This window comes from Xenopus tropicalis, chromosome 3, assembly GCF_000004195.4.
Source record: "Xenopus tropicalis strain Nigerian chromosome 3, UCB_Xtro_10.0, whole genome shotgun sequence".
In the NCBI taxonomy this organism is placed as follows: Eukaryota; Metazoa; Chordata; class Amphibia; order Anura; family Pipidae; genus Xenopus; species Xenopus tropicalis.
The window spans coordinates 26196168-26210395 of NC_030679.2; the positions used below are offsets into that span (position 1 = coordinate 26196168).

The window sequence follows — 14228 nt, forward strand, 5'->3', positions numbered from 1 at the left end:
CATTTTTTTATCTTTACATTTACAAAATAGAAAAACTGAATTTTAGGTATAATCTATAGGGACATTTTAAAGTTAATGGCCAGCTAAAGGGATTCTGTCATGATTTTTATGGTATACTTTTAAATTACACTGTTCACTCTACCATTTAAAATGTTATTCTTGAACCAACAATTTTTTTTTTTTTTTAGTTGTAATTTTTTTTTAGTTGTAACTTAATAAAAGAATTCGTAAAACAATGCTGATTTGTTTATACTATGAGTGGCATGATTGTCAAAGCGGAGTCTTGTCGATTAAGTGCCTGGCTGCGGAGGGACAGCAGGACTTTACGATGCTAGAACACATGAATATTGGGGGAACAATAAGGGACTGGTGTAGGTTTACAGATCTCCTGCTTCTCAACATCGTGTTTTATAATAAAATGTGTCTTACTGGGTGCATTATGCTAGAGGCAACTGGTCAAGCACAAATGCAGATGATCACTGGGACGTGAATTTTCTTACAATTAGGGGAAGATTTACTAAAACGCTAACTTTTCTCATTTTTTTTCTTTTTAAAAATTCGAATAAACTCATTTCCATGTCTGACATTTACAATAAGGTCTGAACTGAAAGTCTGTGCGGGAAAAAAAGTTGCACTTTTTCAAATGAAACAGTGTCAAAAATGCAAAGACCTCTGAACTTTCAAAACAAAGAAAGATCCTCCAGAGAAAGGGACATCTGCTACTGACTTCTACATGATCTCAGCAAGTTTTAGCTTGTGAATTGTCGGATATAGATTTTTAGCCATTTCGTCTCATAGTAAATCTTAAAAACAGTCGCAACTTTTTTTCTGCAACATTTAGCATTAGAAATTCTATTTGGAAAACATATGTATAGGAAAGGGCCCCCCAAGTGTGTACAAAAAACAATTTTTTAAAGGCGACGTTCAATGTGCAGTAACAAAATCAATGGCAGACAAATGAACGTTCATGTCACAACTCTTGATATTAATGGAGGGGAAGCATGGGGGATGCAGGGAAACACAATGGGCACACAGCTACATATATGCATACTCCTGGAACACAGATGCATGCTTCTCTCAATATAAGTTATTTTTAAACAGCAGCTAGGTCATCGCTGAAAAGAAGAATTCTACATCCTTAACAGCTTTAAGGATTACAAACATTATTTAAAGGAAAAGCAAAAATTATAAAATAAAGTACCCAGACAAAAGAAAACCGTGTAGCTTACCATTATTAGCAGCTAACATATCAATCATACGGCCTGGTGTGCACACAATTATCTCAGCACCTCGTTTAAGTTCAGCAATCTGAAATTGGAAAATTAGATTAGATCCTTACAAGAGAGGTTTTAAAGTTATTCACCATTACAACTGCAGAGTATAGCTTCTACCACTAGGAAAAAGACTCACTCCTTCCCCTTTGATGCACACCCGACTCATATTTCTATAATAAATTTTACTGCTGCAAAAAGCCTGCATCAGATGCTGCAACCACTTTCACTTTTCAGTGAAGGACAGAATAGAGGACCATGTAAGGGCTTTCCAAAAAGCTAAATGTGCATGGCATGAAAATGTTACATTTGCTTAGCTCAAAAAGGTTACATATTAAGAAGATAGCAAATAGAAATGCCGTTTTCCAGGACAGCAGCAGCAGAGAGACTGAAGATAATTGTTTAAATGTGGCCCCTGCAGTACTCAATACCAAGTGTTCCAATGTCCTTAGGGGACATTTACAAAAAAGTTGAACTTTACATTTACATGTGCACTTCTTTTGCATTCGCATTCAAAGAAGTTCAGTAAAAATAGAGTAAACCATCTAGAGACGGATATATACAAGTACAGGCAAGCCTTACCTGTTCACTAATGCCTGTTCCTCCATAGACACAGACAACTCTCAGTCCAAGGGTCTTAGAGAACTTCTTGCACTCTTTTGTTATTTGTAAAGCCAATTCCCTAGTAGGAGTCATGATGACAGCTGAATGAAAACAAAAACAACACAATTGTTTAGTAAATGGCAGATCACCTGAAGCAAACATTATTAAGGCAACAGATGTATACGGGAATATTTTTTTGTACAGGTATGGGGACCATTATCTAGAATGCTTGAAACCTGGGGTTTTCTGGATAATGGATCTATCTAAATAAATGGGAATCACAGGATACCTTGCAGAACTAAAAAGTTACAAGCCACTCTCACTTATGTAAATACCTACATTTATGAACCAACAAACAGATCAATAATGGAGCGGATCAATAACAATGCAGAAAAGCCAAACATAACAGAATATCCATCCACCCATGTAAAAGGGGAACCAACAGGGAGAGTGAAGTGAACTGCTAAGTTCAGAAAAAAAGACTTTCAAATAACTCCTTGAAGTAGGCCCCCTGTAGACCCCAAGGTATGGTGAGCCCCCACCGATGCAAGAATAAAAATATACATGCAAATATAAAAACACGCAGTTTTAGGTTATTTTTACCTATCGGACCCTCTCCTTCCTCCAGAGGTCTCTGGTCCATAATATGCCTGAACATTGGTAAAAGGAATGCAATGGTTTTTCCACTTCCGGTTTTGGCAATGCCAATAAGGTCTCTACCAGACATGATGGCAGGTATGGCTTGTGCCTGTATTGGAGTGGGCTTTTCATATGCATGTCTAAAAGAAAAAAAAAAAAGAAAATACAAGTATGATTTGTTTTATATTATTTACATTCTACATTCTGCTGGGAAACATTTTCAGAGACAATAAAGTTTAGGATGCAATCAATGCTCAAAGGAAGTAAAATTTAACTACTGTGGTTACACATGGCATTTTCTCCAACTCCACCATCGAGTGAGAAACAATGTTTAGAAGAGGACAAAATGCGTTTCACTACTTCCACTGTTATTAATAGTAAGTGTCCTTGGCGAGAGGTGGATCTTAGCACAGGGGTCTGCATGTCACTGCTAGGAGTGCTGAAATGCTGACTGGCATTACGAGAGCCCCTGCTTTTTTTTCCCACCAAATGACAGCAGAATGTCCTGCAAGCATTCTTTTGAAGCACCTGTCAAAGCAAGATGCATCCAGAGACCTGTACTTAGCACATGCTCTGCACCTCGAGTCTGAAATACTATGAAACGTTCATCTGTCACAAGGTGTAGAGGGTAGGAGCAGTAACGGGCAAAAGTGTAATATGCTTTGTGCTTTAGAGTGTGCACAGGGTTTATGCCAACTTAAGGTAAATGAGTTTAAAGTGTCTTTTAAACCATGTTTTATGTAAAGCATGCTAATGGAGAATCCTGTACATCAGGGATCCCCAACCTTTTAGACCCGTGAGCCACATTTTAATGGAAAAAGCGTTGGAGAGCAACACAAGGATGAAAAAAGTTTCTGGGGGTGCCAATAAAAGCTGTAATTGCTTATTTAATAGCCCCTATGAGGACTTACATCCTACAGAAGGCTCTGTTTGACCTTACACTGGATTTTTATGCAGCCAAAACTTTCCTCCTAACCAGAAATTCAAAAATAAGCATCTGCTTTAAGGCCCCTGGGAGCAACATGTTGCTCATGAGCCACTGGTTGGGGACCACTGCTGTACATGTACACGGTATAGCCAAAAAAACTTGGGTTACAGTACAGAGCAAACATTGTAATTAATCAAGGAGTTCTAAATTCAAGCGCAAAGTTTTGGGAGAAGCAAATTATCATGACTTCTATAGAAAAATGTATTTGCAGAGAAGAATTTTTAGAACCTCATACCATCCTGACAAGTCTTGTATCTACAGGTATTTAATTTGTTATCCAGAATGCTCAGGACCTGGGATTTTCTAGATAAAGGGTCTTTCTGTAACTTGGACCATCATAGTAAAGTCTACTAAAACAACATTAAATCATTCCTATAGGACTGCTATGCCTCCCATAAGGATTAATAATGTCTTAGGCTGATGCCACACGTGGCGTATACACAAAGGTAGCTGCCAGACCTAGCTGAAATACGCGGCGTTTTTTACTATTTTGCACTATTAGCACCATGGAAACGGGATTTGCTACGTCACCAGTTCTAGGCTGAAAAACGCCATAGTCAGGGGCTGTGTGGCTTGTGCGGTGTTTTTAGGCTGAGAAAAAACGCCACGTGTGGCATCAGCCTTAGATGGGATTTAGTACAATTACAGAGAGAATGGAAACCAATTTTAAAAATCTGAATAAATGATATGATTAAAATAGACTGTATGGCAAATCGCCTCCCCCACAATTCAGAGCTTTCTAGATAACAGATCCCATACCTGTATTACCCACAGTAAGAAATTGTAGCATCCGTAGATAGCCCACACTGACAAGTGAAAATGCCAATAACCTAACTAAAATCTACACAAGAAATAAAAACATACTTTTTAAGCGAGTTCAGAATCTTCATAGATATACCACACTGGACCCAGGATTTGATTGGCTTGGGGCAGTTTTTTCCTTTCACAGTGATGCCCTCCAGTTCCAGTCTGTAACTATTCACCTCTAGATACAAAGCATTTTTTCTATGTTAGTGACAGCAGTTTTTGTTTATATACACACACAAAAAACCTAAGAAAAGGATCAAAATAATATATGTTGCACAACTGTTTCATGTAAAGCATGCTCAACATATGTTACACAACTGCTAATAAACTCAGTGTTAAACAGATATTGTGGGATAATCATTATAAGCATTACAACCTTCAGCGATAATTACAGAACTTATACACACAAATTTGTTATTTTACTTTACCTTCTGTTGTCATTTTGGCCAACTCTGGAACTTCTACATAAAAGTTCTTCCTGTAGGACTCATACTCTATTTTCCCATGATCTACTGGCTCCAACAACTTGCGCTGCTTAGTTTGAAAGCCTGTGAGAGCAGTCTGAAGATCAACTTCTTCCTCTTCGGATGAATACTGCAAATAACAGATTAAATATAGATGGACAGTGATATCTCAAGATTGCCTTTTCAGATATATGGATTTTGTCATAAACAGTACACCATCTATATTAAAAAAGCCTACGGTAAGGGTTCTGGATGCAGGATTATACATAATTTATAAAGGTGTTGTTGACTTGACAGTTATTAGCATTAACATGCTCTAAAATGGATTTCAAAAATAGATATAAAGAGGGAATAATGGTTTACCTCCATAGCATCTTGGTCATTTTCCATTAGCTCTCCCTTTTTCTTTGTTGTCTCCACAGCAACCTTTTTAGTTGTCATCACAGTGACTACTTTTGTGACAGTTGGGCCAGTTTTCTATACAAAAAGTAATTGAACCACATTATAACATAATTCCACATACCATACATTTTTGTAGACCATTAAATAAATGCAATGATAAATGTAGCAGATATTAATAAAGGAGCTCCTCTACTAACCTTTTCGCTCCCACCTTTCACACTCCCCATATTAAACTTCTTGACCTCCTCCTTTACTTCTTCCATATAGGCATCCAAAGGATCCAGCTCATCCTCTACCTCCTCGCCTTCCTTTTCTCCCTCAGTGGGTTCTTCATCATCATCTACAAAAAAAAGTTTATACCATTACATGATATATATATTTGATATGATGATATATATTTAAAAACAGGACTTTCTTAGCGTTAAAGAACAGTAACACCAAAAAATGAAAGTGTTTTAAAGTAATTAAAATGGAATGCACAATTGCCCTGTGCTGGTAAAACTGGTAAGTTTGCAACAGAAACACTAATATAGTTTATATCAGTGATCCCCAACCAGTGGCTCGTGAGCAACATGTTGCTCCCCAACCCCTTGGATGTTGCTCTCAGTGCCCCCAAACCAGGTAGTTATTTTTGAATTCCTGACTTGGTGGCAAGTTTTGGTTGAATAAAAACAAGATTTACTACCAAATAAAGCCCCTGTAAGCTGATAGTGTGCATAGAGGCTGCCTAATAGCCAATCTTAGCCCTTATTTGGCACCTCCATGAACTTTTATGATGCTTGTGTTGCTCACCAAGTCTTTTTAACATTTGACTGTGGCTCCCGAGTAAGAAAGGTTGGGGACCCCTGGTTTATATAAATGAGCTGTTATGTCAACATGGGGGCAGCCATTGAAGTTGGGAAAAAGGAGAAAAGGCACAGGCACATAGCAGATAACAGATAAGCTTTGTAGAATATAATGGGGTTTTATCTGTTATCTGCTAAGTAACCTGTGCCTTTTCTCCTGTAAATGGCTGCCCCCATGGCTACACAGAAGCTTTATTTATATAAACCAGTGATCCCCAACCAGTGGCTCTGGGGCAACATGTTGCTTCCCAACCCCTTGGATGTTGCTCTCAGTGCCCCCAAACCAGGGAGTTATTTTTGAATTCCTGACTTGGGGGCAAGTTTTGGTTGAATAAAAAAGGGAATTTGCTACCAAATAAAGCCCCTGTAAGCTGATTATGTGCATAGAGGCTGCCTAATAGCCAATCTTAGCCCTTATTTGGCTCCATGAACTTTTATGATGCTTGTGTTGCTCCCCAAGTCTTTTTACATTTGACTGTGGCTCCCGAGTAAGAAAGGTTGGGGACCCCTGATATAAACTATAGTAGTCTTTCTAAGGAAAACACACTAGTTGTACCAGTACAGAGCAGCATTACATTATATAGTAATTACTTTTATACACTTTCATTTTTTTGTGTTACTGTCCCTTTAAATACTTTTCTGTTGGCACAGACATATGGGGGTTAAACCTAAACAGCAAAGGTCGGACAAAATAAAAAAAATTCTGTAGCTCCTCCTTTACAATATATCTAAAGGGCTCCTCTGACAAGGCAATTTCTAGTAGCAAAGTCATAGGAGAGGAGGGAAAAGAGAAGTACAGAAGAGCACATACATGAAGCTATAAAAGAAACCAGGGAAATCAAAAGCATCTTAGCCCAAATAGGAAGTTGTTGCAGGAGTAAGGTCATCAACACTAGGTTGCTTTTAACTGCCTTTGGTCAGTACCATAATTTTTCTTTCTATCTAGTTTACTACCATATTTATCTTGTTGTGTAGATTACCTTGGAAAATCAAGATGGTTCTGTTAAGGCCCTAGTAAATATTCTGTTTTAGAAAAGAGCTCAGAAACAATCGCTTCCCTCCACATTGAAAATTAGAATGGAAAAGGATACTAAAATGTCACCCTCCAAAACTTGGAATCATAGGTAATCCAAGACTCTATTGACACCCAGTCGCCAAAGTTTAGGGTCAAATACTATTGCCAACCGTATGAAAGAGAAATTTAAATCTTTTTAAAAGGTCCTCGCTACAGGACCCTAGAACTAGTTATTTTCTATACCTACAGCTTAGACATGCTACTGTGAGTGGGTTCCCATAACCTCCCAATCCTCAGATATCTAAACATTAACACACACAGATCTCTCGGGCCACATATCTTTAATACATGCTATAATGAATAGGCAATCCCATTTTGCAAGATACCAAAGTGATATACCTCAACTGGACATTCATTACTTATTCTCTGTGAACAGCAGCAATGATATCCCCAAACATTTTATATAGTACACGATTAACAAAGCTTCACAGATTTTACTAGGTCATTTTTTTTTAGCAGATTGAAAACTTGACACTTACCATCATCATCTTCTAAGCTCCATTTTTTCCCTTGTCTCATTTCTTCAATTTCTTTTTTCAGCTCTCCAATGCTTTCCACAACTCTTTTACGTTGCTCTTCTCTCCACTTTTCCACCCTCTCTTTGCGTTTGCGCATTTCTTCTTCCAATTTATTTTGATCAAAATTCTAAATACAGAGAGAAAGGCAGAGTTAATGAAACTAGTTTCTGCTAGTCTAGAAAGAAAAAAAATATTCAAATCAAACCCACCAGAAAGGGCTTTTGGTTGAAATGTGTTTCTTACCATAAAACAGAAAATACATTTTATCACTTACTACCTCCCCAACTTTCCCTGAAAACTTAAACATGGAAATATTTCTTTCTATCCTGAACTTTTTAAGTTCAGTAAATACCAATGAATATTCTTATGTCTACTTAACATACTCACACTAACATCCTTCTCTTTTTCCTTTTCTTCCTCTTTGTCATCCTTTTCTTTTTTCTTCTCTTTGGATGCTTCTGTGCCATCTGTTTTCTCTTTAGATTTTGATCTACATTATGGAAAAATGCTGGTGTTATCAAAAGAATTCAGAATTGTAGAACAGAGCCAAAAGTTAAAGGAACAGTAACACCAAAAAATTAAAGTGTATAAAAGTAACTAAAATATAATGTGCTGCTGCCCTGCACTGGTAAAAGTTGTGTGTTTACTTCAGAAAGTCTACTATGATTTATATAAATAAGCTGCTATGTAGCCATGGAGGCAGCCATTCAAAGGAGAAAAAGGCACAGGCACTTAGCAGATAACAGATAAAACACTATTGTATTCTACAGAACTTATCTGTTATCTGCTATGTAACCTGTGCCTTTTCTTCTTTTTTCCAGCTCGAATGGCTGCCCCCGTGGCTACACAGCAGCTTATTATATAAATTATAGTAGGGTTACTGTAGCAAACACACCAGTTTTACCAGTGCAGGGCAACAGTGCATTATATTTTTATTACTTTAAAGCGCTTTAATTTTTTGGTGTTACTGTTCCTTTAAAACTTTGCCTATGAACATAACTTCATTTATCACAGATACAGCAAAAGTAGTGGTTTTGAACCATTTTCCAGGTGGGCCTCTGATTAAGCCTGGAATAGCATAATAATTATTATATCATTAGCATTATAATTGTTTTAAGGGGATACTAGACACCCACCCAAAAACTGCATCTTTGGATCCTGAACCACAAGATAAACAAATTGTAATTTTTTTTTTAAAAAAGGCATTAGAAAGAAGAGCCACTTTGCTAAAGCAGTTTTTGTTTTTTTTTATACAAAAGAAGAGCTCCTCCAGGCGATGAGGCGGGTAAGAAAAAGGTACCCCCTATTCGGACTATTACATAACCTTAAAAATAATATTTTTTTTATAATGAATTAATGTAACAATACATAAAAGGCATCAGATATTGAGTAAAGGTTGAGAAGTTAGGCTGGCAAAACAGTCAGGTTTAGAAACTTCAATTAACAATTACTTACAAAAGCAGCTATCAGTTAAAATCAATGACCTATAGGTAACTTTAAAGGAGAAGGAAAGATCAAATCACTGTAGGTGCCAAAATGTTAGGCATGTCAGAATGTATTGAATTCACTTATACTATACCCCGGGCTGGAGCTCCTATTAGCAAAAAAAAAAAAAAAAAAAAAAAAGCACTGGGCCAGGGTACATGCAGGCTACCAACCCTCTTCCGTCTTCTTTCTTTGTACTGGCTACACATGCGCAGTAGAAGAAATAAAGGAAGGAAGAGGACCACACCCCGGCTAGTGCGATTTTAGGGGCCTTTGGCAGCCCCCAGTGATTTTAACTTTCATTCAGTTGAAAGTATAAATACACCTTGCCTCTCAAGCTATTCTGAATTGTCATTGCTGATATGTAAGTTGAGTCATTTTCAAGGTATGCTGTTTATGTTTTTACAAAGGTTCCATCAGTTTGTGCTACCTGGCCAGCCCTCCCCTGGGGGAAAAATTTGTCTGAGCCCCAGACAACAGTCCCCCCCTAATAGTTGTCCTGATGATGCAGCAATTTAGGGGGAGAAAATAGCTAGAAGGTTTGAGGAGATTTTAAAACTAGGCATGGGTGGGGGGTAGCAGTATGGATCCTGTGGACAATAATGGATCTGGCCATAATAATTGGGTATGGAGTCAGTTTGCATTTAAAAGGATAAACAAACCTTATTTCTTTCTTGTTTTTGCTTGGGCTGGCTGAACGGGACCTTCTGGTGCGGCTCTTACTCCTGGATCTCCTACGTTCTCTGCTGCGAGACCTTCTCCTTTCTCGACTCCTTTCCCGCTCCCTGCTTGGCCGGCGTCTAAAAATAAGGAATAAATACTTAACACGTGTAGATATTATGCCCATGTTTCCACTTTTTCATGAAGTGTTGGCCATGAAAATCAATATGCATTATTATTATTTTGGGTTGAACATGTTAAATAGATGAATAAGTCTATGCATATTTGGCATCAAGTCACCTAGAATTAATCTTACAAAGTTTTATCTTTGCAACCGAGGGCAAATGGAACATAAGATTCTGTAGATTGTAAGCTTAAGGCATTTTCAGAAAAGTCATAAAAATACTAACTGTAACAAAGCTTTTGGAGCTGAAATGAGGACATTCACCCATTTTTAAAGTTATAATTTTCTGGGATTCATTTCATGGTTTTGGCTGCACACCAAAGCAAATTCAAACAAATGGCCTTGTTCATGAACTTAACAGCTCAGATTCAATACAGCTGAACAGCTTCTGAAGTTCTTCAGAAGACAATGTAATTATGTAATGTAATTAATAAAACAGTCTTGATAATATTACAATTCTTTTTACCCTGGGCGCTTTCTGTCTCTGGAGCGGGATCTCCTACGATCTCTGCTGCGAGATCGCTCCCTACGACGATCTCTGTCTCGATCCCGACTTCTTGAGCGACGGTCATCTCCTCGCTTAGATCTCTTATCGGGTGGAGAGCGACTCTTAGAGCGGCTGCCAGATCGGCCCCTTGAGGAAGAGCGTTTTCGGTAATGCCTATGGATAGAAAACAATATTCTAATTCTCAATCTCTATATTACAAGATTATTAACATTTATTTAAAAAGCGCCAACATATTCCGCAGCGCTGAATATGATACAGGTAATGGAATTTTTTAATGTGCAGCAAATATCTGCTCTGACATTTAGAAATATTGTAAATTTCTTTTCTGGATAAAGGGTCTTTCCGTAATTTGGATTGCCATACCTTAAGTCTACTTAAAAATCATTTAAACATTAAATAAACCACATAGGATTGTTTTGCCTCCCATAAGGGTTATTTATATCCTAAGTTCTCTTGTAAATGTCAATTTCCGAATACATTTTTACTGTAAATATTTTTCTGCTAGCACCAGGGCAAGTTTCTCCAAGAAAGTGTGTGCACAATATAAATGAATATAAAAATGTTATGGTCACTTTATGTCCATTAAAGTCAAATTCCTGCAATACTTGAAGTAAATCCTATTTGAATAAAAGAAAAAAGTTTCCTCTCATGGACCTATACCCATGTAAATTTCATAAGCATTGCCTCCATGTGAGACATTCCTTTTGTTTCAATGTACCCTCAAACCCCTGTAGATTGTAAGCTCTTGCGAGCAGGGCCCTCTGATCCTATTGATACTCTTTGTTTGTTAAACTTTTTAAGATCCCCCTTTATTTAAATTTATTGTGAAGCAATGCGTAATTTGCTGGTGCTATATAATTAAATGATGATGTCCAGCTACATTTCTAATTTCAAGATGCCTAAGGGCTCTGGGCACACGGGGAGATTAGTCGCCCGTGTGACAGAGCCCTTAGTGAACCAGAATCTACACAGATAAGATAGTCCATTGCATACTTGTAGATTGTAAGCTCTTTTGGGCAGGGCCCTCTTCACCTCTTGTATCGGTTACTGATTGCTTTATATGTTACTCTGTATGTCCAATGTATGTAACCCACTTATTGTACAGCGCTGCGGCATATGTTGGCGCTTTATAAATAAATGTTAATGTAATGCTTTAGGGCTCTGGCACACGGGGAGATTAGTCATCTGCGACAAAACTCCCTGTTCGTGGGCGACTAATCTCCCCGGTGGGTTGGCACATGCCGCGCAGGCATTTTCGGCAATTTGCTGAAATCGCGCCGCTGCGTGTGCCATCCCACCGGCGACTTACATTTTCGCCGGTGGGATGGCAACTCGGGGATATTAGTCGCCCGCGAACAGGGAGATTTGTCGCAGGCGACTAATCTCCCCATGTGCCAGAGCCATTAAATACCCAAGGATTACATCTAAACACCAACAGTTTTTAACAAGCCAGATACTTAGCAAACAGATCTAGCAGGGGCCTCACAGACACAGCCAAATTTACTATGCAAACAGAACTGTTACAGAGAAAAGCTGATAGAACCTGCACCAGGACAAGAGGCATTCTTTAGTTTTACTTTATATCTCAAAAAGATACAAAAAAAAGTTAGGTGTTTTTTAATTTTTGATTTTAAAGGTAGATTTTTATTACATTTAAACACACAAGCCAGAAGATAAAAGAGAGAAATGTAAAAGCCACAATATGTACACCTGCAGAGCACACAATAACTAGTTGGCAAATACGTCACTAACAAGTACAAAACTAGACAACAGATAGGAGCACATACACACACATCACATATTTTTCTCTCTCTCATATTTATATATATATATATATATATATATATATATATATATATATATATATAAATAAATAAATAAAACATGATGGACCGCCACTCCTTGGCCCCCCTTGGGACCTTTGTCAACATTCAAGATTTTAATATTCTGTACAAACAATAACATACATTGAACGTATATAATTTGTGGTGTAAAGCGTTTACTTCAATATATTTCCATCTGTAAGTAAAGCACAACAACCCCCAGCAGCCCATGCAAGCACTAACACGGAAGGTTTGGAGACTAGGGATGCCCCTCAGGCCGCCCTACAATTGCTGATAGGGACCGGATCCCGTATGGGCTGCATCAACGTGTCTTATTTTACGGGGAGTGCAACTTCCCATACACACAACTTGCCCCTTCATAAAACACCAACTACACAGGGAAACGCCACTCACCTGGACTCCCTTCCCATAGCTACACAGGCCTAAGCAGCGCAAACACTTGTATCCGTGTTCGCCTCACGGAACTCAGCTCACGCTGCAGCCTGCTATTACCGGACTGGGGAAATGTGCAGCGCGGGAGTAAGCGCGCAAGTTCAGTGCGGCGCCACCCAGCGGCCGGAGGCCAAACAACGGGCACAAATAATCAAGAAGAAAATGTTAGGAGGCTATATTTTAGTTTCAGAGGTGCTAGGAAACCGCTGCAACATGGAAAGTTAAAGTTAAGGATATATTGAAGCCTATTTTTTGCCAGTATAAAATAGAAAAAACACTTTTTGCGCCATTTTTATGCACAGATTCCCAGCCTTACTGTAAATGACATCACTAGGTTGATTATGGCACTGCACAAGCAGAGCTGTTAACCAGTTACCAGATTTTGCCTTCTTCCTTCACCCAGTAGTATTTTTTGGCAATCCCTCAAAGTTTGCGCAGCAGGGTCTCCAGGTTGACATAGAAAAGGTATCAACATGGTGTTGTAACTTGTAGTCAGAGGGTTCCATAGCAAAATCATTTTAGTGTCCTTCCCTATAGCAAAATATATATTGAATGCCCCACTTGGCCCTCTATACCTCCAGCACTTGTGGGTGTGCATCTGCTATAGTTACCACAATCAAATCCAGAGCCTGACCAGGCCCAGACTAGCAATCTGTGGCTTCAAGAAGGAAAGGTAAAGACTAAAGCTGGCCATACACGCACCGATACTATCGTAAGAAACCTGGTTTTGTACGATATTCGGTGCGTGTATGGCATGTCGGCGAGTCGACCGATATCACAGGAAGCTGCTGATATCGGTCGACTCGCCGATCGGACCAGTTAAAAGATTTTGATCGGGCGCCATAGAAGGCGCCTGACCAAAATCTGCCGTCAGGGCTGAATCGGCAGAAGGAGGTAGAAATCCTATTTTTTCAGCTCTGACGGTGTGTGGCGGATCTGACGATGTTTTGTGCAACTGATGGTCGCACGAAACATCGTCAAATCGCCACGTGTGTGGCCACCTTAAGTAAGCTTTATGAGAAAGGTCTATGTAAATACAGCCATAAGCACTTACAGTAACGCTGCACTGAATCCTCTATCAAAAGAAACACAGGATTCAGGGCCCCCAACAGAAATCATGGGGCCCCTTCCCAGCTCGAAAAATATTCTTATCAGCCGGATCCTTCTTGCCACTCTTGCGTCACAAAGCCCCCTGTTTTTGCATTATTATTCCACCTCCTCCCCTATCCCTTGGCCAGTATTTTTAGATACGAAGGGTGGCAACCTTAACAAGGGCTCTCCTGCACGTGAATTATATGCAACCTGTCAGGCCTGGACTGGCAATTTGTGGGTTCTGGCAAATGTCAGAGTGGCTACTTTAAGATACCATAAGCTATCACTATTTATTAGGCTGGTGGGGGGCTGTTTGGGCCTCTGTGTACCAGTCTGGACCTGCAACCTGGGCTTAAGCATTCATGCCCACTTTCCACCTATCCTAATTCAGATTAGTACTATGTGCCTAAT

The 14228-nt window shown here is 38.9% G+C and overlaps 1 protein-coding gene across 1 annotated transcript in view; it reads right to left on the reverse strand.

The window, feature by feature from the left end:
• Nucleotides 1-12826, reverse strand: part of ddx46 (DEAD-box helicase 46) — a 36136-nt gene extending 23310 nt beyond the window's left edge. The window contains exons 1-12 of the mRNA XM_002935898.5: nt 12687-12826; nt 10408-10602; nt 9760-9897; nt 8000-8102; nt 7574-7739; nt 5372-5514; nt 5136-5249; nt 4737-4902; nt 4366-4486; nt 2478-2653; nt 1854-1975; nt 1230-1308 (exon numbers count right to left, since the gene is read on the reverse strand). Coding sequence (XP_002935944.1) covers nt 1230-1308; nt 1854-1975; nt 2478-2653; nt 4366-4486; nt 4737-4902; nt 5136-5249; nt 5372-5514; nt 7574-7739; nt 8000-8102; nt 9760-9897; nt 10408-10602; nt 12687-12703 — 1540 coding nt within the window. The 5' untranslated portion in view covers nt 12704-12826. The remainder of the gene's footprint in view (nt 1-1229; nt 1309-1853; nt 1976-2477; nt 2654-4365; nt 4487-4736; nt 4903-5135; nt 5250-5371; nt 5515-7573; nt 7740-7999; nt 8103-9759; nt 9898-10407; nt 10603-12686) is intronic.
• Nucleotides 12827-14228: the final 1402 nt, after the last annotated feature.